General features: G+C 39.5%; 1 protein-coding gene across 1 annotated transcript; it reads left to right on the top strand.

Annotated features, from left to right (window-relative positions):
- The first annotated feature begins 386 nt into the window (after window positions 1–386).
- Window positions 387–20,798, top strand: LOC141905855 (insulin gene enhancer protein ISL-1-like). The gene is made up of 6 exons (XM_074794919.1): window positions 387–442; window positions 1,580–1,769; window positions 5,908–6,194; window positions 9,967–10,254; window positions 18,484–18,500; window positions 20,568–20,798. The coding sequence occupies exons 1-6, from the start codon at window positions 418–420 to the stop codon at window positions 20,796–20,798; spliced, it is 1,038 nt and encodes a 345-aa protein (XP_074651020.1). The 5' UTR covers window positions 387–417.
- Window positions 20,799–25,906: the final 5,108 nt, after the last annotated feature.

The following is a 25,906-nucleotide window of genomic DNA, read 5'->3' as shown; positions in this document are numbered from 1 at the left end:
GTGAAGTTCTGTTATTCTGGAGCGCGTGTTCATTTCATATTGTCACCAGTCTCTCTCGCACGTAGTTCTGCACAACTTCCAATCTTAACTTAGAATAACCATATAATTACATATCGCGGCGAATTAGAGAACATAAAACCGCGTGACGTCACCATTAGGGCGTGGTTCGGGCCGATATGACAGCTACTGTGCGTGATCACGTGACGGTGATAATTAGCGAGCTACCAATCGGAATCATTTCTCGGCGAAACTGGGAATTTATATGGCGAACTTGATAGTTCTACTGCTCGTAAACATTATCTGATAGTCGCTGGAGGAAAACGTGTATTATAGGTTACTGCAGCAGTTTGTGAAGGATTTTCTTTCTATTTTGGATAAGGATTAACCGGCAAAATTTCACCCTCAAAAGCGGAGATCATGGCGTCGGACCCTCACCCGACAAGTAAGTCGAAACCTCACATTTTACACTATTCTAACTGTGTTGTAAATAGAGCTAAGAACTTCCACCAGACTGCAACCGCGCATTCTTCTATCTATTCCCGTTATTATTTATAAATCCCTGTGGTGACTTTAGATTTAAATTCATATGTATCAGTGCTCTGAATTTGATTAGTAGTTTTGTCCTCGTTTGAACATTGCACAGTATTTTTCTGTTGGTTTCTCTAGGAAGTTGAATGACAGGTCAAAGCTTATCATATCGTATTGTTTCAACTCAAAATTCACGTTTTCATTTATCATTTTTACCAATTTCTGTGGAATTCTATACTAGATATTACGATTAGTAATTTGACTGGTCAAAGTTCATGATTGTAGGCGGTCAGTATATAATCCGAAAACATTAAGTTATATTGTAACTCTATATATGCGAACGAAACTTTGGACCCATGAGATTTAGTTGAAATAACTTTCATTTATCCGAAAGATCTCAGTTAGAATCAAAATAGAAGAAATATTTTCGTACGTTTTCAAAAACATACAAATATCGTAGATCGGGTCACGCAACATGTCAGCGCAAGGCTTGTTATTCTAACAATTTTGTAGCTTTGTGGCGGTGTAAAATGATCTGTTTTTACTAGATTCAAAATCGTAGGATGGCACGAGAGATATAATAGCGTCCGATGATTAGTTAGATTATTGTCTTGAATACAAAATGATGAGCATATATAATTTTGTGCCCTGATCATTGCCGCTTCTGTCGCATATGTAATATGTCCATGTTGATATCCCATATACCGTGGGCGTTTAAACTAGAGTTTATAAACTCTAGTTTATACGTTCATGGTTATACTAACCTTATCGTAATTCAAACCCGAATAGAAAAGTCAGAAAACAATATTGCGCAATGGTGTTGTCCCGTTGTTCAGTAGTTTTGTACTGTGCTGTTTCGATATTGATATCAACGTTAATAATGTTAAATTATCATTCCAAATGCTAAAACATCTAATATCTATAGGAAATATTTCAAAATTTGACCGGTCATCTCAGTCTTCATATCATTTATCCTTGTGAAATTTGGGAGGCATGTTTTTCGATGTCATTTATTTCGATACTGGTACTAATAATTTTGTTTCATTTCCAGAGAAACGTCGGTTGTCAATGTGTGTGGGTTGTGGTGGACAAATACAGGATCAGTATATATTGAGGGTAGCCCCGGATTTGGAGTGGCACGCGAGATGTTTGAAATGTGCCGATTGTAATCAGTACTTGGACGAATCTTGTACCTGTTTCGTCAGAGACGGAAAAACCTACTGCAAACGGGATTACCTCAGGTAAAATATGAATAAAGATACAAGGTCTAAGATGCGATATTCGATGAATATTCAACTAATACCGTAGACCTTTCTCGTGGTAAAATTTGAGTAGGGATTCATATCTTCATATTAAGAAATTTGTAATTATGAAATTCTATGAAGCTCTGGTGATCACCATTTCCCAGTAACCAACCAACCCATCCTCCCACTCATGGCTTCTCCATAAACGATAATGCATTTTTGATTTGCCCGTTAAGTTTGATAAACACAGGTTTTCAATCCAATTAACGCCACATAGAAATTTTCCGATGCGCAAAATGAATTCGCTAAAATCCACGGAAAATTCCTTATGGAATATGAAACGGTTCAGATAAACTATACAACGCGAATCTTGATCCTGGCAATTTTGACAGTCGTGTGTTTAGGATAAGGAAGGGGCGGGCTGTGAAAATGCGTCCTGAAATCGGAAAAGTTGATAAAATTAATCAGGGATTTTCTCAGGGAGTTGAAAGAACTTCAACAACTCGAATCAGATGAAGTGAAGTATCCGAATTTTTTCAACGTCTGTAAGATTGTAGCAGTTATCATTGGGGAACTATGCGGTAAATAAGAGGTAAACCAGTCTTACCCGTTTGTGATAAGTTTTATCTCTATTGGCGCCGATTATCGGGTGTCAAAGCGCTTGTAAAGACAGGGACTATGGCTGATCGGAACCTCTTGAAAATGACAACACAAACGTTCAGATTGACAACACGTACAAAGTACAGGTATATTTTGTTTACCCAGAAGTACAGGGTATATATATATTTATACGTTAAATATTTGTAATGATCCCCCAGTACACATAGCCACGACTTATGCGACATGTACAGCTCTACAGTTCATATAGTAACCTATCGAATACGATCCGATCCTTTACGTAAAATCAAAACGTTTTCATTCATAATTTGAACAACATTATCGCAGCATTCCACGAGTTACTTCGCAGAACGTTTTTCAAAAATCTCGTGCGGTTTTCAGCGGTTATTCGCATTTCATTACCATCATTCATAATTATCATTTATTTCGCCATCAAAATTCAATATTTCAAAAAAAACAAGCCGCTGAATCTGGACAGAGCCATAAAGGCTGTATATCCACAAGGGATGTCCACATAGGCACCCGAGATGCCAATGAAATGTAGTTTAGTTTTCGATGACTTCAAATTCGTTTCTTATAATCGTTGATTATTTGTTTGATTAACTGAACACACAGACTTTAATCGTCTTAACGTTTTATCGTCTGTTTTTAAAACGAATTGCGTAATAATTCACTCGGCGCAATCGCGATATAGCGGCACTGACTATCGATATCTGAAATCTTATCTACAGAATATAAACGATATTTAATTTCCATCATTAATCTTAGCGGACTTAATCCGCAATTCTCGCAAGAATTGAACGCGTGCAATTGGATACATTTTACGCCGTGACATGATTAGAATTAACCGAATACGGAGCCGACCGACTAAAATCTCCGCATTATAGTCTTTCCCGCCGTATAACAATGAATTGATTAAAATAGGATTTCTAACGTTTGTTGAGCTGTAATTTCGAATTAATCAATGTCGATTAAGAAAACGTTTGATGGTATGATGTATATTGACGCCTGTGGGGGTAATTAGTACGTCACACGTCGCCTACGGTGTCATCATCTACACTGTCGCCTGTCGCTTCGAAAACCGTGTCTTGTGTTATCAGTCACTTTTCAATCATTTGAAGTTCCGTTTGTTATAAAGCCAATCATCTATACGTCAGTCAATTTTAATAAAACTAATGCGTTTCACAAATTGCCGGCCCGCGAGTATCCGTGTTCAACACGTTAAAGGACGCCTACAAACTCATCATTTCTTTTGATCTTGCATTTCTTAGATACAACCGTTTGTACTGATCAGTCGTCTATTGCGGGGTGTGTCGGCTTTGTGAAATTTGTTCTGGTTTCTGAAATATGTCAGCAGTCAACGTACGAATTCCACCGAGGATAGCTGACTGTTTCGGTCTGTTGTTCCGACTATTGCAGTTCTAATCAATTCGTTCACGCGGAACGAACCCAGAACAATACTTTTTCATTAGAATAACTCATTAAATATTCATATGAATTGACTTCGTAAACGGCACGTTCGATGATCCCAATGAAAGAAATTTGCCATCGATTTCACATGTCATGCACATAGCATAAAAATACATAAGTTCACTTTCTAACTGTAGCGCTTTGAAAAATGAAAATCTCGCCGTTCGTGTCCGTATGTGTACTGTTCTTAGGTTGTTCCTCGCGAAGGAACGACATGCAGTCACCTGTCAACCGGCGGCTACAAGCTACGTTATTGCCGCTAGCTATCTAGCTCGAGTTTTCCGTGAACACTAACCGGCATTCTTCGTAGTCCAGATGGCTAGGTCTGTTCACCCCCCCGGGTCCTTGACAATATGTCGATATAACCCGACGTTCTCACGTTCGTTTGTCCATCGTGTTTCAGCTTCGAAAACATGAACTATATTGGGTGCCTGCTCCTCATAAGGGGAATATCGATATCGTCGTAAACGCGCGAATCGATGTGACAAAACTTAACATTTCACTACATTTCCATGATGTTTATGGAGTTGAATCTAGGGTAGAAATCGTCTACATTGCCTGCGTATAACTTATAAAAAGCAATGGTTGTACATTTTCATATGCGCTCTTGTCTCATGATATATTCCTCGAAGAAGGCAAATCTTAGCATAATGGGGATGCTGATTTTTGGCCACAATGATCGATCAAGAAAAGACACGCGGACTTGATCATTGAAAATGTTTTGATTGTATATGGCTTCAGTTTTGTAGACATCCCGTGGGTTCCAACAGTGATTGTGAATTCGATTGTTGTATGGGACGTGTGTTCAGAGGCGAAAGTGGCCTAATCCCAACGGGAGGCTGAAGTCTATTCTTTTCGTGTTTCACGATTTCTTTTCAAACTGAATGAAATCCATTCCTTTTCACAATTGAACAAATAGTAGAAACCTCATAAGAGCACAAACCATCACTTATTGTCAGCGCAGGTGTCCTCATCTTTTCAAAAGTCTCCAGATCTGCGGTCGCCCTTATTATTTACTGCAGGTTTTCGCGATTTCCCTTTTTCTGCCCATATCGTCATTTCTGAGAATTGCCGAAGAAATTTTCTTCGCTGTTTTGCACAATATAACGCATATATAAACATAAGATTTTAGAAAAAAAATGATTTGCATATTGTGCCATTGCAGACGAGTTTATTAAGTCTGCTGGACCCAGTTCCACAGTTCGAGTAAGATTTGACTCGAAATGACTGAAAATGAACTGATTCTAGGTCTGAGTTCAACGCTAACTCACAACTGTGGAACTGGATCCTTATAGCCGTCATCGACGAGATAGTCTTTCGGTTGGAAAGACTGCCTTGGTTAATATACATTTATGGAATCTATCTCGGTATGGATTCATCTGAAGCGAATACGCGCACAGTCTGATCTGTAGACGAGATGTACTGACTGTGTTTATACCCGACTTTTGGCACCAGTTAAACCGCGCGATGTTGATACGAAGCGACCCTCGGTGTAGAGGTTATCACCAGCCCGGTCGTTTCCAATTTCCATCATTTTGAACAGCTTTAAATCTAAAAAGTTCGGTTGATGAACACAAAACATCACTCGAAAGTATGAGACAATGACAAAATTTTGATATCTCTTTACTCTATATATGTATTGACTTGACTTGTCGCCGACTATTTTGATCTTGAAGTTGGAAATAACTCCTCTTATTTATCTAATTGCTTGATTAATTTTTATTTGTTTTGAATTGTCAGTGTCACAAATCGACCATAGTTCCCGGGAACGAAACCGGGGGTTTGATCTTGAACGTAACTGGAAATTTCAGTTCCTGTCCAAACTATCATCCACCAGTTTGAACCGGCAAGCGATTGATTGGGTATTTTTTGATATGAACCACGAACATCGTATACGTTCGGAATTTTAAGAGAATGCAAAGCGTCCAACAATATGTTGTCGTCGGCTCTGTCGCCCATACGTGATGTCACCTCGAACCGAAAATCTATAATACATGCCCAAATACATGCACGCTATTCGATCGCTTGTGTTTTTTTCTCATTTCAGGCTGTTCGGTCAAAAGTGTACAAAATGCTTTATCGGATTTAGTAAGAGCGACTTTGTGATGCGCGCCAGGAATAAAATATTTCATATTGACTGTTTCCGCTGCGTGGCCTGTAGTCGCCAGTTAATACCGGGCGATGAGTTCGCGTTACGGGAAGACGGTTTATTTTGTAAAGCGGACCACGAGGTCGTCGAAAGGGCCGGCTCACTGGAAAACAGCAACGGCAGCCCGGTAAACAACAACAATAATGGAGAAAATAAATTAGCAGGCCAGGGTTTACAATTAGCAGGTAAAATCATTTTCAAGTAAAATCTCTTCATTTACACTTAGATCCCTGGATCATGATATATCATAAAAATGTAAATTCTGGTACCTTAAACATCCGTGGTGAGGACGAAACATTCATAACATAGCCATGAAAACAAACGCCAAGGAGGCATCGAATCGTTTAGCCCCTATTTCTTAACTAGATATATGTGATTTGAATACTAATCACGAATTCAAAAGATCGAAGACAAAAAATATTCCGAGCTTAAATATCATAATATCATTGCATATGCAATAATTTCATGATGATGTGAAAACGGGTACGCGAGTATATTGAGATGAAAGAAACCGATTGATGAAGTTTTCTTGTTCGTTGATCGATTATTCTGGCAGACGACACTACACAGTTTGTTGGTTTAGTGCGACAAGCAGACGAAATATACGACAGGTGCGCAAACTCGTCCGTACCAAAACCTGATGACGTCATCACAACAGCTCCAGAAACTGAGTTCCCCGGAAATCTTGTTAAAAAACGGTCGTTTCACGGGTTGCCTTTTTTCCGCAAATCTAATATTGAAATGTCATAAATGTTTCTATGAACCCGCGTGTCTATGCATGGCTTTGTGCCCCTGCAATGATCATTGGTCTTCCTTAGAATTGTGATGCTATATGAAATTCTCTGAAAGGTGTCTCGGAACACCAAAATGAAAGGTTATGGTTATCAAGTTCGTGTCCCTGGTTATCGGCAGTTCCGATCCAGGTTTTCGATAAGTCACCAGATCAAAACGTTCAGCATATTAAACTTTCCCCCGCAGAATCGTTAAATGCTTGCTACTGTGGGGGATTATTAAACCTCTTGTGATATGATATTATATTCAGTAATTGACCGTTTATTGAATTGAAACTCGCTACGAAAGATAATTACTTATTCATGTACATTCACGCCGACCATCCGCCGTAAACAAGAGATTATGGAAGATTATTCGAGCCGTTTGTCGGGTGAATAATGAAATTTCCGAAAGCCCCGCTCGACCACCGATGCACTGAAGGTCTCTCCGCTGGGATTCGTTTAATTGCTAGATTTATGATTGATCATATCATCATCATCATCATGCGGCGATGATGACTCGGTCGGCCGTCTGTTGAAGTGATGCATCGTTTCTCGGGGCTTCCTGCTCGGGGTTTGGCGGAAAGTCCCGAACACGATCGGATCTACGCGCTCCGAATTGAACTGCGCAAGAACGAATCGATGAAATTACTTTAAAACGTTGTATTTAGCTCCAAACGGCAATAGAAACTCGATCGGAATATTACTTGAAACAAGATCCAAGCCAATTGACTATTCCTTTGTTTTATTCAAATAGTTTTCAGAAAATTTAATCATTTTTGAATTATCTCCCCTGGCCCTTTACCAGTACGCATACGTTAGTGCAAGTTTTTTCTTATTTCGGAAATGAGTCAACCGATAAATACACCCTTTCAAAATATTTTTTCAATGCAGATACTCATTTTTCTAACCGTTGAAGACGAATTAAAACGAGCCCACGATAATGTATAATAAAATCGGATACTTAGCTCCCTCGGGCACGCGTAAACCTGATCGCTTATAGTTAGAAATTGTCTATAAACCAATATAAATAGAATAACAGTCGATTTCCCAACGGGATTTACAAATAAAATCGCGAATGTGTTCTAAACTCCGATACACATGAACTACAAACCAAAATATATATTACTGTACCACCCGTGGTACGGCCATTTCAAACAGAGGAAGGCTCCTGCCTGGAATAGTTTTCTGGTGCATATAGGCTACACTGACTTTGTATAGAAAAGGGTTTTTCTCAACTAAAGCTTCGATTCTCGACCATATTCTTATTATTCCCCGATCATTGGTTTGTCAGAACTATAGGGTTTTGGAGTATGATTTCGCAAATTGCACATGTTTAATTTCTTCAGGCATAAACAGTATAGGCTGTGTTGTAATCGTTATTTGCAGCCCTAGAATATGTATGATGAAAAAAAACCACGAAAAACCTGTTGTTATTTAACGATTAAAAGTTGACTTTAGCTGACGGGCATTCTTCATCAAACTGTCAATCTCTCGATCGTACAAGCCATCATCAAAACGTGCTGAAACCGAGTTCCACAATTGCCAATTGAACTTGACATCTGACTTAGGACTAGATAATTCTGGCTCCAAGATAAAAAGTGGGTCTTATAGATTATTCAACAATCATGTACTAGTCTGTGCGTCTTATGAATTTGGAAAGAAGCTCGAATCATAACCTGATTCCAATAGCAATATAATATACACTGTGTATTCCTTCAGCAGTTCATCAATTCATTTTCTCTATTTTTTAATTAAACACAAAAAAACGATGATTTGGCCAATATACGGGCACCGCGAAGACACAACTATACTCAGTACGTGTATTAACGTAATTATACTCAACTCAACGACTCAACTCCGCAGGCTAAAAGTCCGTTTTTGAAGCGTTGACTTTTCCAATGTGACACGTCACCTATAAATCAGCCGCGACACTCGACACCGCTTGTACTAAACTTTAATCGTTTCGCATGTAAAATTACACGAATTCAGAGCCGCGCAAAGTAACTTTATATAGCCACGCGCTTATGCGCCGCATTTTTTTTCCGTCAGCAGAAGCACGCGAACTTTATTTCCCGTTATTCATTTGCCGCGTCTATATTTAGTTGAGAAACGGTTGCGACCGATTTTCATAGAAACACAATACAGTTGAATTCGTCAATCTTACTATTGTGCCGATTCGACGACTTCGGCGTAAAATCGATCGGGCAAAAAATAACAAATAGTTATCGTTTTACCTTCGAATTCACGTAACTTCCAGTATATATATATATTTGTTTATTTACTTATTACGCTGACGTGGCACTCAAAAGTAACGCGCAGCTATTATTGTCAGCATTAATCAAAATGTAAAATACACGCTTTAACGATCAAAATACAATTAAACGCTGAAATTAAGTCTATACTATTGATTACGAAACTAAGCTTTTCGTTTATGGCGGATATGACGTTGTAGAATGTGTCCTATTTTCAGTGGCGCGGTTTAAATTCAGTCCAGATGGCCTGTTCCACATCGCGAGCATTCAAACTCGGATTTCTAAAAAAACCTCCTTTGAATCGCCTTGCCGAATTATTATTCCGTATGACAATGGACCCAACTGTTCTCCCAAGCACAACAGCACTTTTCATATTTTTACCGAGTGCAGTCGGTTTCTTGTATGCTGATTTTTTATATTTTCGTCTTCAAACGTCTGTTTAACCGTTTGGTCGTGTTGTTCGTGCAGAAAAAAACGCAGTCATTTGAAGATTATTCAAAAATGTTCCGTCACATGTTGATACATATATCTATCGTACATAAGCCCAAGGAAAAGCATTTTTAACGTAACTTTTCTACAGGTAACTTATTCGTTTGACTCGGAATCTAACATCGAGAAATCAAAGCAAAGAAAGGTCTTGAGGAAATCAAACGGTATAAAAGTCATTTGCTTTGGGGTTGTAACGTATTGATTGTGCGTTACAAACATCGCGCGGTATCAGAAACACGCAATAGTTCAGAGTAGTGTATTAGCCGTATTTTTGCAGTGACAAACGTAACTTTCAACGAATTTAGACAAATAAGAATGCCAAAGTTGGGATATTGAATATCCATTTATCCAATTTCGTTGCGGTTTAACACGCGTTATTTTTGTATCTATGAATAATTTGAATTATCGATAACTGATTAACTGATGATTTATTTCCTAATTAGGTCGTGCGGAACAAATGTCGGAACGGGAACGGGATCGGCCTCGAGAAAAGACCAGAAAGGAACAAAAAACAACTCGCGTACGAACAGTACTTAATGAGAAACAACTTCATACGTTGCGAACTTGTTATAACGCTAATCCTAGACCTGACGCTTTAATGAAAGAACAATTAGTGGAAATGACGTCGCTAAGTCCTCGCGTTATACGAGTGTGGTTCCAGAACAAGCGATGCAAGGATAAAAAACGCAGTATTTACCTAAAGCAAATGCAAGAACAACAAGAAAAGGTAGGCAACTTTTAAACAATCTTCACGAATGCGTATGATAGATAAGTTAGAAAAGGCTTCTATGTTTATTTCTTCGACGAGGAGGTGAAAAGTCCAAGTTTACTGTTTCGCAGTTGTGACTTGATCCCCTACTGGGCGCGCGGTCAATTCGGGTTTACGACAACACCGAGGAGAAAAGATCGGCCACGATTATGACATCATAACCCGATAAACTCGCGAAAGGTTTTCTTAAAAGGTTTCATACCCGCGCTCCTCGGTACAAAAGGGTTAATGCGCGATGGAGCATTGTTTTGGAAATTCGTATATGCTCGGCTTCGCCAGCCGCGAGCGCGCATACGTTAGCGCGATTTCTGGCGATTAAAAATCCCTGGCAGCAGAAATCCCTGTAAAATCCAAAGTCGTGCGTATTAAAATTCGACGTTGCTTTTAGCCGTGCCAATGGGTAAATTGTCACATCATAGCTCGCAACTGACTGTCTTTGTGTATCGAATTCAATTAAGGAGCTTAGATCGTCGTGATCGATATGCCCTTTGCACATCTTCCCAAGATAGTTGACAAAGCGACGTATACTCTACTTCAAATGTTTAGCAAGTGTAACCCCAGATAGTAGTCACTCGAGTTAGTATCAAAGACGCAATTGAAGATATCGATGGAAATGTTTCTAGAAATGTTTTCCGAAACATTATCTGGACATGTCCGTTACTAGGGTCCATCTTGTTACGAGTCCGAAAACATCAAGTTATCTTTGAGTTTTGATTTACGTACGTTGATTCGATCTATATTCGTGTTCTCTAAAACTTTGTTTGTATATAGAGTGTTCGGGAATTTGAAAAAGAAATTGTTTTGGTTTACGCTCCGGGAAATCTTTTCACCAAATCCACATTCTATATTCAATCTCTGGATCCCCGCAGACAATGAGTGAACGAAACACTTTTTACCTCTGGCGACCTTTAGTACGCGGCTTATTTTGTGGACTAGGTAGAAATATCTGAAGGTCGTGACAGTAACGCGCTTCCAAATGAATGACGTGTGTAATTATCAAAATTTTATAAAGGATTTTAAAGTTTTTGATACTGTAAATATATAAATGTAAAAGTCGTGGCCTTCATGGGAGGCTTTCAAGATCACCGAATTCTCTGTCCCTTTCATAAAAATCTTCAGCTCGATCTCGTAATAAAAGCACAAATAATGCTTTTAGCACGTCGTTAGAAAAACACTGTTACCGATTCAGTTCAGTCGATTGACCGTGAAATCGTATCTACACACGACCCATTTGTCGTCATTTCGGTTTCGAAATCCGCGAAGTCTTCCGACCGAAACGACGACGTGCTAAAACTAATCCCTTGTTAGAATAAATTTTCAACAATCCTCTTAAAAACGGGATCTATTCAACAAGAATATCGCGTACGTGTAAATCATTCATTAACACTTTGACCATTTACGTGTACTATGACCGTTAAGGTATGAAAAGTCAAAGTAATAAACTGGTAAACTCAAATGAATGAAGTTATAGGATATATAACATTGAGTCACTTATAGCTTAGGTCAGAGAATTTTCGTTTCGTCTTTGATTTTAGAAGCGTTTAGTGTCCTTATATCTTAATGTTGTGTCCTCTCAAGTCATTCCATCTACTACAAGTCTGTGTGTTTGTGACTCAGAAACTCAGTAATCCGGATTAACTAAATGCGATGCTACCCTGTAATCTCTGGTCTTGGCACTGACGTAAGAACATCGTCCATCGGCTCAAATATTGATTCCGTACGACTCCGGCCGGCTATTTCACAAACTCTTCAGCTGTATACACATCGCAGATGAGAATACTTCATTGTCTTAGCAGAATAGATTCGAGTCCTGATTTAAGTTAAAGACAAAGATCTTAAGATTATTTGTGGGATTTTTGAAGTTAAAGATTGTCTCATTATCGTATGTCGGATGTACATTCAGAAATTTCAATAGAAATGAAAACTAACTTCTCCAATAATGAACACTAATCGATGGTCGAAAGATGGATCATTTCGTTTTTGTAGGACACGATAATCGTGTTTGATCGCAGTCAACCTTGTCGTACAATCATGTATGTGTCCTTGCGCGTATCTAGACTGAAAGATGAATATAGAATTTACAACGTTGCTCATCCGACTTCGTCTTCTTTGATCGTCAAGTAAACATCATTGTGTTATCGACGTCTTTTGTGGGGTATAGAATAAACATCTCGTGAACACAAAAATAACCCGAAATTTGTATTTTTTTTAAATACTCGAAGGGTGTGGCACGCTATATGCGGTATATTTTTTTTTTCAATCTAAAAGTTATTCGTGACGAGCGAGCTGAATGTGTAAGAACAATAGCAATTTTATCGGCTGCCATTGTCAGTGGTTTATGACGGATTTGTCAATTAATTGACAGTTTTCGGTTCGTCATTTTAGAAATGCATTTTTCATTTAGTTTCATCGCCTTCACCTCTCTCTCTCTCTCTCTGTTGTCCGCGCAAAAACGTCGAAACAAAAAAACGACCGCTAGATACAATACCGGATTGTAATCTCGCACATAATCCGGTTATTAGTCACGAAATCCGAGTAAAAATGAGACCACAATAGATCGTGTTTGAGGGAACAATCTAGCGCGCTTAATTATGAAAACAACGTCAGTTCTATTGTAACACCTTAATTTGTCAAAAGCGGACACATCATGCGAGCTAGTCATTCAGAGTATCGAGAATCTTTCAGCGCTCGACGCGGCGGCTGTGGACGCTGCGAGGCGAATTCAGAATCCTGATTAAATCTCTATATTTGCAGACGATTACGTTAAATTAGTTGTCATTAATCCGCCCTTTAGATATACCCGACCGAGCAGAAAACACTAACGCGATCGTACAACATGATACGCGCGTACAGCTGATGAAAGACAACAACTAAAAATTAAAAAAAAAAAACGCTTGCGCACAGGCTGCCGGGAGCCGGCTCGTCCTCCGTCCAAACCTAGAATTCAAAATGAACCGATCTATTTCATTCCGCAAGATCATTTATTTCCTGTAAGGAACTATTCTCGAAGAAAATGGGGGAAAAGAAACTGTGTACTCGTGTTTTAAACCCATGAGTAATCACGGTCCATTCACAAAGTGCGTATGTAAAATCTAACACACGCATTGCTTTCTTATCGAAAATCTCCAAGTGCCTTTCCATAACACGTCTGGAATTTTACAACGTGAAAACAAGCGAAACTTGAGATTATACTTTAGAGGCGACCCAGAAAATCCAATGTTCTCGTATCACAACGAGGTATGTGACGTCATCATTTTATTACGAAGTAGCCGAAAGTTTTGACCGTATGCTGATGGATGTATTGAGATTTTGTGTAAAAATTGGGCTTAAAGCTAATTGACAGCGATGGCTAGTTAGCAGCGGAGCGCAGATCGACCTGGTAATCTGATCTTCATTAAAACTTTATTGAATTTGAAGAAGTTGCAGTAATCCAAAGCTATAGGTTTAACTCGAGTGGCCATTAGCCATTAGGGATGAGCCTTAGAGGCTAGTCAATCTAAACAAACGCGTAGAAGTAGTTGGCTTTATAGGTAAACCGAGATTAAAGAAGGATTAAAGAAGGATTATACGGTTACTGTACCGATGATCTATATGAGGAATATCCGATACAAACTCAAGAGTGATACATGAAGAATCCTCTTACATCCGATGACAGATATAAGCGATTTACATTTTGAGGTCCTGGTCAGACATGGAAATGCTGACTTCTTGGAGCTCAGTCTGTCAACCTGAAAATCCACATCGACTCACGTAGTCCAATGCGACAAGTGAGTTTTGGCTTCAATGTTGGGTATATTGAAGAAGCGGTATCAATCTTTATATCTAATGAGAGACCACCATGTTTATAAGTGAAATTTACGCGCTAAACATCCAGTATTTGTCGGTAGTACAGGTGATATACATGTGTTCAACAAGACTCAAACTGAGATATAAATTCCGCTCTTAAACAGCTGTAAGTCAGCAGAAGAAAGAAGGAGAACCTGGCGTGAAAGATCTACTGTTTTTAGCGTCCTGTGTACATCATCTCGACGACCATCATCTGTTCAGTATTTGTCAGTCTCTCTGTTTACTTTCGGTATAAAATGGCGGAGGTTTTGACCCACAAATTTGTCCTAAATGATTCAAAAACCACAAAAATACCAAAGGACCCTATCAAAATTGACTAGCCATTGACGAATCCATTATGGGTAATATCTTTGGGTTCCCACCATGTGTTTCTTATCACATCTAAATCATCACTCCAACAAAAATCGCTTGGCACGTAATGGACAAAATTACCGATGAACCATCCAAGGCCAATCCAACTCGGGTCATTTCGCGTGGATCCCGGTGACGATGTATTCCTACGAACAAATGCTTGGGAAATTGCCGAGGAGCGACATAATCAAGACACAGCGCAAGATCAAAGACCGTTGTCTTTTGACTTGAGAAAATGACGGCTGGAAATTGAGACGAGGGTGCTTGAACGATGACAGGTGCTCGATGCGAAGCGTTCGTATTAATAGTGTTAATTATACCGATCTGAGAAAATTGCCCGGCAATTCACAATCGACAAAACACCGGAGTAGAATTCAGTAGTAGCTGACGACAGACGACTATTATTACTGTCGCAGTAACAAAACAACTCGTAAAAGCCGTTACTCACTCCGTAGTTCGTCTCTGGGGAAAAGTGTATGGACTGAAACTCAGAAACTCAGGTTTTTCAGCACAAAGGTATACCATGTCCTCGTCTAACCCACCTCTAATTTCAACCTATTGAGAAGCGGCCCGATATTTCGGCGTTGGACGCAGTTCTTTTCGAATAATCGGTTTTCTAAAAGTGTCAATAACAGTTACATTGAATGTTCCGAGGAACAAGAAGTTTGGATATATTACACGATAAGCGTGTTTGTATAAACCAGACCTGGTAGACAAGGTTACTTCTCTCAATGTCAAAATGTCTATCAATGCTAACATTATTATCAACTCAAGTACTGCGAATATCAGCAATTTGAACGTTTGATTGACATTCGATAGCCGTTCATCTTTGACAAGTTTCAGATATCGAGACGTATCTGGCACTTGGAAGAGATGGTTTGCTGGCTCCAAACTTCTCATGAAACTCTATGAAAGTATACTTGTATCTAAGTTTCGACTCAATGTATGGAAACGAGAACGCAGTTGCAAAAATAATTTTTCAGAAAAACCGAGGCACAGACGACCTCGCGGTATTTAAAAATCTGCCTAAGGCTAAGGCTTTGTCTCTCGATACGCACGGGTCGAAAGACTGGAATTTGGATGATTCGTGGCTGTTCGGTTGCTATAATTTTTGAGAAATCGCCTGTAAAATTGGAATTTACTGGTTAGCTTGGTGCCGACAATGCGCCGTCTGTCTTGTTCATACGGGCACCCGTCCAAACAATGCCTGTGCTCGATGATCGCCGCAGTTGTTTCTTCGTTTAACGATTTCCGTTTTCTATTGAACGGCGGGAGTCGCCAGTTTCTGCTGACTCGGGCGTCCGAAATGAAGCCAATTTGCCACAGAGGGACAACATTTACAACATTTGGTTTATTCCACGCTCCACGTTCTAAGAGCAATAAACCGAGGCGTTGATTGTAGAGTAGAGTCATAATAATTACGGTGGCAAACGTGTGGGATTCATAAATGTTGGACCATAAACCATGTTGTTTCCATGCATCAGTCTACGTTTAACTTCAGAAGCTAATTCCACGAAGAGAAAACCCGAACAAAACTAAGTTGGTTAAAAGAGATGCCATTTACACGCGGCATTCTTATAACATCTTCTTATCAGAAGATGAAATTCTTTCTTCATATTTTGATATTCGACGAATCCGTTCTTTGTGTTTTCGCGGCATTTTCGCTTTGTTTCATTATCAAAACCGTCGTGTTTTCTCGAAATATATTATGAGAAGATAGCCGACTGGAGCACGCTATTGGCAGCTTGCTGGGAAAAGGCGCGACTCCGTGGTTCGACTGCAAGCAGATATCAAAGCGACTACACGCTGCGACGGCTCGAATATCAACAGATTTGTTTTTGCTTTATGCGCGTTTTTTGCTGCATCGCAGATTGTCGGCTGTTTGGTTGATAAAAACCGCATCTCAGTGAAAATAAACACCAGCGAAACATCGTCTGAAAATTGACCCGTCAGCGAAGAAAGAACCATCCACTCCTCCGGCGTATATAGAAAGCAAAGGCGAGGATTTGGTTCATTCCTTTCACAAAAAACACCTCGCAGGGAGCCTCGTATATTGTATATATCAGAACTGTATTCGACGATATTATTCAACAAGAAAATATGCTTGACAGCGTATTTCACAATGTACCGCGCAGGCCTGGTGAGAAGTTACCCGTCAGGGGGCCGCGTACACACTGGTTTAGCATTGTTTTTATTCGTGACTGGTAAGACAACACTCCTCCCCGAATTCAGACAAAAGTCTTCAGTGACGCAGTCACCCGAGTAATCAACTCTATACACTACTCGACTTCCAACAAGTGTACATCTATTCAACGGTTATTATTCGCCGCTTAGATTTTCTGAATACGGTCATCAGAATTAAGGATTAAGAATTGAAGGGCTTCTTTTCTTATTCGACGTCCGAGTTCCACAATCGAACAACATATTGTAGATTATGTTTTCCCACGACTATAGAATGGAAAACTAAACAACCCTATACGAATATATTCAACCGTGACTGTCACTCTTACTTTCGCCAGTGCGGAGTTTAATAATTTGAAAACGGTCGGGGGTATTTTCAATATGCCTTTGTGCCGAAAAGTAATTGAGTCTACATCGGCCAACTCGGAATTGGAGCCGTGTTGCGAAATCGTACATTGTAAACGGCGGAATTCAGTTGCTATTGTCGAATTAATCATAATAACCGCTATGGTTTTGATATGCGCTTGCCAATGAATAAAGTGTCCCCAGCTGAAGCTCCACAGGGATCCAACCTGAACAGGTCATAGGGAAATATCATCTTTTCCTTCATTTTCCCCTACTTTCAATACCTACGCCATTGCATTCACTTTTGCATTTCAATTTTTATCGCTAATTCGTTTTCACCTATATAGAATCTGAAAGAGGCAAATGCAAACAGTTTCAAATTACGAGTTACTTCCGATCGTGGACTCGTCCTACGAAACTTAAAATGACTGTCTTTAATAGGTCATTTATACATATATAAACTCTCACGAAGTTTGAAGAATTTAAGAATAAAATTCCGAATGGTTTCTGGTCTACACCCGCAAAGGCAAATAAAGCACAACTGCATTGTAGGACATGTTCATATACTTGTAGACACTGTGTCAACAGTTTCTTGTTTAAATACGCGTATTGAATGAATTTCCAAAGCGCTCTTGAGAAACCAACTCCCTTCGAATTTGATAAACAATAACGAGAGTTTTCCGAAAACGTTGACACTTTCTAAACACACTGACATTATATGCATATTGACCTGCAGTCAATGGTGACGTATTTTTGTGCGGTTTTCCGTCCGGACGTTTGTTTGTTTGTGCCATGGACCGTCGGTTTACTGTTTGCCAACGCGCGATTTTCCCAGACCTTCGACCGGGGACCTGCTCCGACAAATCACGATCTAAAGTCAAAATGCAAATCAGAAATGTTTTGACGATTGCTTAGGTTTGGTCTGGTAGTTTTCAGGAGTGATACAAAAAATGCGCTGTGAAGCATTTCCAGATTCACATGGCCATAAAAAACCAGGTGGGATACAAAAACTGTGCAATAGCTCAAAACTGCTGCAAACCTGATAAAACACTTTCCCCCGCATATTTACCCAAAATAAACTCAGAAAATGTTCCCTCATATCGTAAAGCGACAAGATGGGCTCAAATGGTTTTAATCGCTATAAACCTAACTTTCCACATAATTTTTTAGACAATGGTCAATCTTCATGCAACGACTTTGTCAAATGTGTGTCCTGTGAGATCAGCTGCCGTCTCGTCTATTTTAGTGAACTTTAATGAGTTCGCGCCATAGCCCTAGGCACAATAGCCGCGCACGACAAATCGGTAGAGAAAATGTCCAAGATCATATTCCAACTGATGTTCACCTCCGGGGCATCGACAGTTCCGGTCGTAACATGACGCAATTTTTCCTCCCAACGCGTAATATATTTATAACGGTATCAATGGATGATATTTCAATGAAATTAATCTCGTATTGTTTGTCTAAGTTGTTCGATTCGCACGCGTCATCTCGTAAACATTCGATGTAATTAATGATAATAAACTTAAGACTTTTAGAATACGAGAAATTGAAGACGAAGACACCGCGAGAGGCGTCGAACTCTCATCAGCTGCCGCAGGTGTTACTTCTGCTGGAGGGCTACTAACCGGCCTGTCTAAGTCATGCCTAGAGAAGGGTACTAACCGACCTGTACAAGTCATGTCCAGAGAAGGGTACTAACCGACCTGTATAAGTCATGCCTAGAGAAGGGTACTGACCGACCTGTCTAAGTCATGCCTAGAGAAGGGTACTGACCGACCTGTCTAAGTCATGCCTAGAGAACAAAATATGTAAATCCATCAGTCAATGCCAATAGTATAGACTGATTTAGAATAGAAAAGATGAAGATGTTGCCGGTGACTTTTACAGATAAATTTCCAAACTCAAGATGAAATAGTGGAAGTTCCTACAATATCTCTATCCAATAATGAATAGTGTATCATCATAGATCGATTCCACGTATTTAAGATGATACATTTTGTCCCGAGGTGATCGTGTTCTTGTTTGAGGATTATACTTTTTATTTAATCTCCGGAGATTTGCTGAACACGGAGCTCGTTGTCAACGTAAGGACTCGTGTTTACCGCTGTCTGAACTGCGAAGTTCCGCGCTATGACTTGTGTTGAATTCCGTAGTCAATGAGTTATCATATTTCTCGAAATTTGTTGGGTCCAAACTCGTCATTGGTCAAGTGGTCATTAGACATACAGACTGTATTTTCATGGTTTCATAGCAATAGCAGGAACGATAAACTTGGTTTGCATTTTGGCCTGGGATGGAAATCCCGCCATGGACAAAACACAATTATTCTTCAGTATTTATCGCATGGACCCGTGATAGAGGCTGAACTTCGAAGTCGTTTACGTCAGCATCGTTCGCTAGACTCTAGACGTTCGTGGTAGAACTTGATACGCTATAATTTTCTTGAAAACAATGATTCGACAGGTGAGATGATGCTTGGCTCCACGCAGCCTCGGGCATTCTCTCACGACTGATATTTGATATAACCGTAACGGTCGGGGAACGTGTGCCATTTAGACGTTCGTACCTGACAGGACTTAGTTATTACTCCTCCACGAAATCGCTGTTATCATTAAAGGGGTTCAGCTAAATTTCATTATTCAAAGATGACAATGATAGGAACAAAATCATCAAACTTTAGCAAAGGCTGCATAAAAAGTGCCGAAATGTTTCTCTCAATGAAAAAAAGAAGATTTAGATTTACCCATGGCTAGCAGAATGTCGAATCAAAGACATCTGTAGACCAGCGACTAAAAAAAAATCCACTAGGCTAATATTTCTTTATATTTTTGTAGAATTGGTATCCGAAATATCCGGGTGTACTTGATCTGTCACCAAACTCGGCGCAAGATTTGCAGGTCAGTTGTTCAAAAAAATATATTCAAAATTTTCGATTTTTTTTTGCATTTGGGCTTAAACTTTTGGATCTTCAAACACGACGATCTATCTTACAACCGAAAATCTAAAAGAAAATCGTACACCCGGATAAATGGACTTTAAAGCAAAAAATTGGCGGCGAACCATACATTTCATTATTCTCTCGTACACATGGTAAAATACCGTTTGATTCGCCATTACCGGAACAGGAAATAGTTTCGACAGTAAGCTTTCGAACTATTGAGCCGAATTTTGCTCGACGAGTTGAACCAGTACAAAGTAGTTCCGGCGGAAGTAGTACAGCGAGCAGTAATCGATATTCGCCGTTGTGCTTTCTGAGGCTATCGTAGAATTATTAATTAAGCATCAGTGTTTTAGTATTCACGGTTCGTGCCAGCCACGGTGTCACCGTGTTAGACCCCGCGTGGTAAACGAAACCGTTCGAGCAAGACTTTCCCATGCTATTGCGCATGCGAGTCACGTGCGCGTGCGCGCAAATATACGTCGAATACCTTGACGTTGATTCAGGTGTAACCGGGACAACGCATTCGTAAAACCACCGAAAGCCCGATCGTAATCGAATATCTGAGACAGGATTTTCTTTATTTTTGTATGAATTTTGTATATTTGTAGAATGGCAATAGACCCCCGTTACAAGGCGGCGTACCGATGGTTGCATCGAGTCCCGTGCGTCATGATAGCACAATGCAGGCAAATCCTGTCGAGGTACAAAGCTACCAGCCTCCGTGGAAAGCCCTCAGCGACTTCGCCATGCAGAGCGAAATAGATCAGCCTCCTTTTCAACAATTGGTGAGCAGCTTTGTGGAAACGTCAGACGATGACGACGCCGTAGTTACAATTTAAAAGAACGAAAGAAGAAACTGAAACGGTAACTGAAACTTGTAGGAGTAAGAACCACTGAACACAATTCTTATTCCTCCAAGAACTGATATTAGCGCCCCCTAGTTTCTCTATTCGTCAATTAGTTTATTCTCAAACAGTCTAAATTTGGCTTCCAAAATATGGCCGACATATCTGTGTCATATTGTCACGGTTGTCGATGAAATTTGGCACGGTTTTCATACAGACTGGTGTCCGCTTATGTTTTTATTAGTTCATGCTTCTTCTTTCTTTCTCGCAATTGCACAACGTTTCCGTCGTGGGCGTCATGTTTTTATTGTTCTTAATAACACAAACTCCGCTTCTAAACGACAATGTTTTGCCCCCCGACGACCCCGAAACCGACCAAATATTTCCTTAAGCAGCAAAAACTGGAATTTCGTATAAGCATCAGTGGGTTGACTATACCGAACGTAGTCGGGGAACGGTATGTCGTTGTCGTTTACTAGCGATGTTTTATGTTGTCGAAAAAATTGTATTCCCGGTATCAACAACGAAACGGGGGCGGTATAGTAGTGGTATCAATTTTAAATGCGGGAAACTCGTGTGGCCGAACAGACGCGAGAATTGATGGTAAATTCTGAGAAAACTACGTTGTCGATCCGCTCCCTGGTCAGACACGTCTCGTCTGCTGAGAGCACGATGCGGGATAGAACGTTATAGATCGTGACGTTTTAACCGTAAACAATCGACTAGCGATGAATTGATCGATATCAATAATACTTCACGTATCAATCCATAATTAATAAAAATCTATTCGCCAATAACCCTCGCCCTAGCGGAAGTGCCCATGCCGATATCTATGTATCGTGCTAGTGCTGCCATGGTGACCAAAACAGGAAATTCAGCGACTTCCGGTGCCCGGTTTTCACATCAACTGTTCCATAGTCTGTTGGACCAAGAATGATCGATCCATATTTCCACGCTCTATGTTATGAATCAGAATTTGCTTGACTAGTTAATTGCACGACAAACAATGAATGAAAGCTTGTGAACCGGGCTACCAGGTATTATGTCAAAGCCAGTTACACGACCGTTATTGGGGTTTATCAAAAATATCGCTGATACAACACGATAATATTGTAGAAAAAAAAATTGCTCATGAAAATCAATTATTGCTAAAAACGGTAGATCTAGATGTCACGCGTCAAATCGCAATTCGAATAGGGACGTGACTCAACTCATATTACTGAGTTTAAAAAGTTATAAATGGCATTTAAATGTCCTCAGACATATGATATCAACTTCCGAACTAGTTCATCTAAAACTTGACCATTTTAACCTTCGATTATGAATATGAAAATCATGCTTATCATTGCGGTGGTGGCGGCACAAAGATCCACCTAAATCCAATCTCGCGATTGCGAACATATTCGACAGTGAATACATTCACGTCTATGTAGGTTGGATGGTATCTTAGAAACCGTCTTGTTGTGCATCTTTTTCGTCTAATCCGATTGTTACCAGCGTCACCTTACGAAAGCCAATCCGGCTTATCTTTGTAACATCTCCGTACATTATTTAACACCAAGCGATTCTCTTCCTATTGATCAAAGTTCTCTTCAATATGAACGAATTTCAAAGAACTTGATACCCGATCGGATTAAGCCTCTGTTAGATCCCGCTTTTCAACAAGGGAACAACAAAAAAAACAGTAACAACCTCGAGAACATCTTGTGTTGCAGCAGCATATTCCCTAGCTCCAAACTCCTCCTAAAAGATCTATTTTGACGTTTTGAAGTTTTGCTATTGAACTCTACAGCCTCACTGCGAATACCAACACCATATCAATAGGGGTGGATCCCAGATTTCACGATGGCAGGGGTACAGGAAGAAAAGGGCATATTTCGCCATGTATTTTCTGATGGATATCATATCGGCAGAAAATACGGATGGAGGCACGCGCGGGGTCCATTACAGTTTTTGAATTTCCCCATGAATTGAAATAGCTCCCTCTAAAAATTTAGGGCGTCGAGAATATTGATATTCTTATTTTGCGTATGAGAGTTTCAGCTCGCTTTCAGATTTTTCAATCCCGGGCTTATAATGGGCAACTTGAAAGATTTCAGAGGGCCCGGCCCCCCTTTAATCTTCTAAATCCTCGTCTAACGTAGAATATGTTCTTCATGGCTTGTCTGTTTTGTATACTTTACAGGTAAATAATTTTGACCACGAGAGCAATCATATTCACGGTGGATTTGACGGTCACCACGACACCGGACACCACGGTTTCAATCTACAGGATAGTTGCAATAACGGTTACGACGGTAACGGCATGTACAATCCCATGCTTGATCTCAATACCAGCAACGACTCGTTCACTGTCATGGACGTACCTGGAAGCGTACATTCGTCGGAACTTTCCAGTCCCATCAGCCAATAACGATGACTGATCTTACGTATAGTTTTCGCACAATATCGGTCGTATTGAACATCGGAGATAGGGTCGCGAATTGATAAAATAATGGATAGAATCGCATCGATGAGTGATGGAGCGTATTGTGCGACGGATATCACGGATTATACAAGCGAGGTGAACACTATGTGTCGCACACAAAAACTTGTACGCATTAGCTAGTCAAAATCAGGCACCTCACGCTGCCTTGGAAAAAATTGCGTGTCGAATTTAAAATTGTGTAAATATGTACTATTTGTGGGTATCTCTTCACTCGTGGACTAATACGTCATTGTTGTGTGCGTTGTTCGCAACGCGTCACGTGATTTGTGAGGAGTTGCTTATGCATCAGGATGTGACTGTGTTGTATTTCGTACTACATTGCTGACGACTTTTTTTTATGTTGATCTATTGGAAAAATTCGATACAATGTTTAGTGTTAATCTTGATAGTTAAGTCAGCCCTGAAACTTTGCTGGTTATTTCATTTTCGTAGAGTATCGTACATTTTGATACATTTATTTTGCCGTCCTGGCCATTGTCAGTGTTTTTAAACATTTTTGCACTTTTGATCTCATCATGAATTATCATTTTAAAACTAATGTGTAAATTGTAAACTGTTTTGAGAACCTCAGGAATATAAGCAGTCGTTTTCGTTCATTGGTTGGTTTTCCAGAACTTCCATAATATAAGAATAATTTGAACGCATAAGTAACTATGTTTCCTGTTTATCTAATATTTTTTGTGTGAATTTATTGTCTGTATAATGTTACAGGGACGAGTCAGACAAAAACTCTTGGGTTGTAAACATTCCACAGCACATGGGAAAACCCATGGCCAATTTTGGTTGCCTCGTTAACAGAACTGCGTTTGTTACAATGTTGAATATCTTTTGCATAATCTGGGTATATTCAAGCCCAGAGAACGATTGGTTTTCAGATTGAATGAAAGCAATTCAATAAATAGAAAATGTCATCAAGAATTCTCAAAACGGTCTACTCTACCCAACCCACCGATACATATATCGATATATATACATATAATATATATATATATATATATATATATATAATATATATATATATATATATATATATATATATATATATATATATATATATATATATATATATATATATATATATATATATATATATATATATATATATGAACTCCCCAGATCAAACCCTTCCCACCGATGATAGGTTGACGCAATGGTGCACTACAACTCCTTTAACTTAAATGATGTGTAATTATAGATATGAATATGAATATATATATATATATGTATAAATATGCGTATATGTACGATGTACATATGCTGATTATTTAATAAAGAGTAATAAATAAATGAATAAATAAAATAATGACTTGTATAAGTAAAACTTTAGATATTGTCTTCGAGCTTTTTACATTGATAAATCGTAGGCCTACGCGGCGAAGGACACCGTAGAAACCTAAAAGGCCAAACATGGCACAATAGTTCTAGCTCGGGACCTAACTAGTTTCCTGATATTGCGTAGGAAAAATTGCTACCGAGGAAATCACTCAAAAAACAACAACACAAAAATTGAAATATAGGATTTTGTGTTCAGGTACTTTCTGCATTGTGTTTGCTATCATTCATATCGAATCAATTGCCGGAAGTGACGTCACGAGGATGGATCTAGGAACGCCTCACTACGTTTTCACGTTTTAATTACTGTATTCTGTAAAGAGTCCTTCGCGGGTGGCATTTAGAAGACACGAATATCCCCATAATTCTAATTCGATTGATATCTCGCATATCCTTGAGTCGTCTGCCGTGAGAGTGCATTTGCACGAAACGTGTTTGTTTTTACGCTGAAAAATAATTCATTAGGCGCGCGACGAGTTATCGTCGCGGGCACTCTTATCGTGTAAATAAAGAACTGTCGTCGACGAAACGACGAAGTACTATTGACGCCACGCTATTCTATACAACCGACGATAAATCATTAATTGAATAAATTCTCTCGCATTTTCTTTCCCCTTAATTAATGAGTGGACGTAGACCGCAAAGTAAATCTATTTAGTGCCGATTCGTGTGTTGTGTTACCGGCAAAAGGCGCGCGCAGAACTCCATATCAAATATTTAATTTGTCATATTTCGAAAAACGGTATGGATTTTTCGGTGAATGGATTATTTTAGACGACGCACTGTTAAGTGGAATCGAATAGGACACTTGAAACCGAGTGAGTGTTAATAAGGAGGATGACGACGATGACAGAACGAAAGTGAATTAGTGGAAAGACCGAGGAAGTGCGTCTTCTTTTTATCTGTTTCCCTGACGAAAAACAAAGCTAAAGACTTTCATAAGCATTTAGGTAGGGGATCATATTTTTCGAAGAACAAAGATATTGCCTCTTGGTCGACGCATGGAAAGCATTACCCATACGTATATTACATGGCAAGTTATATGTTTTTAAAGATCTTACAACGCCAATCTTCCCAGAATCCAAAAACTCACTCAGAAGCGAGTGAAGTAGATAGATACCAGACTAGTTAGTAACAATCCCTTCTCACAGTTTTACGTATGAGTTTGTAGTAGGTATTCTTCATATATACTAAAACCCCGTCTCCAGCTAGCTGTAACGTCGAGAAAACCAAGTGGTTTGGATTGCGTTCAGTTTGAAATCAAACATTTTGACGTTCGGTT

The sequence above is a fragment of the Tubulanus polymorphus genome, chromosome 5 (genome assembly GCF_964204645.1).
Source record: "Tubulanus polymorphus chromosome 5, tnTubPoly1.2, whole genome shotgun sequence".
NCBI classification, from domain to species: domain Eukaryota; kingdom Metazoa; phylum Nemertea; class Palaeonemertea; order Tubulaniformes; family Tubulanidae; genus Tubulanus; species Tubulanus polymorphus.
The sequence above is the reverse complement of the archived record's forward strand: the minus strand, read 5'-3'. Positions and strand labels throughout refer to the sequence as shown.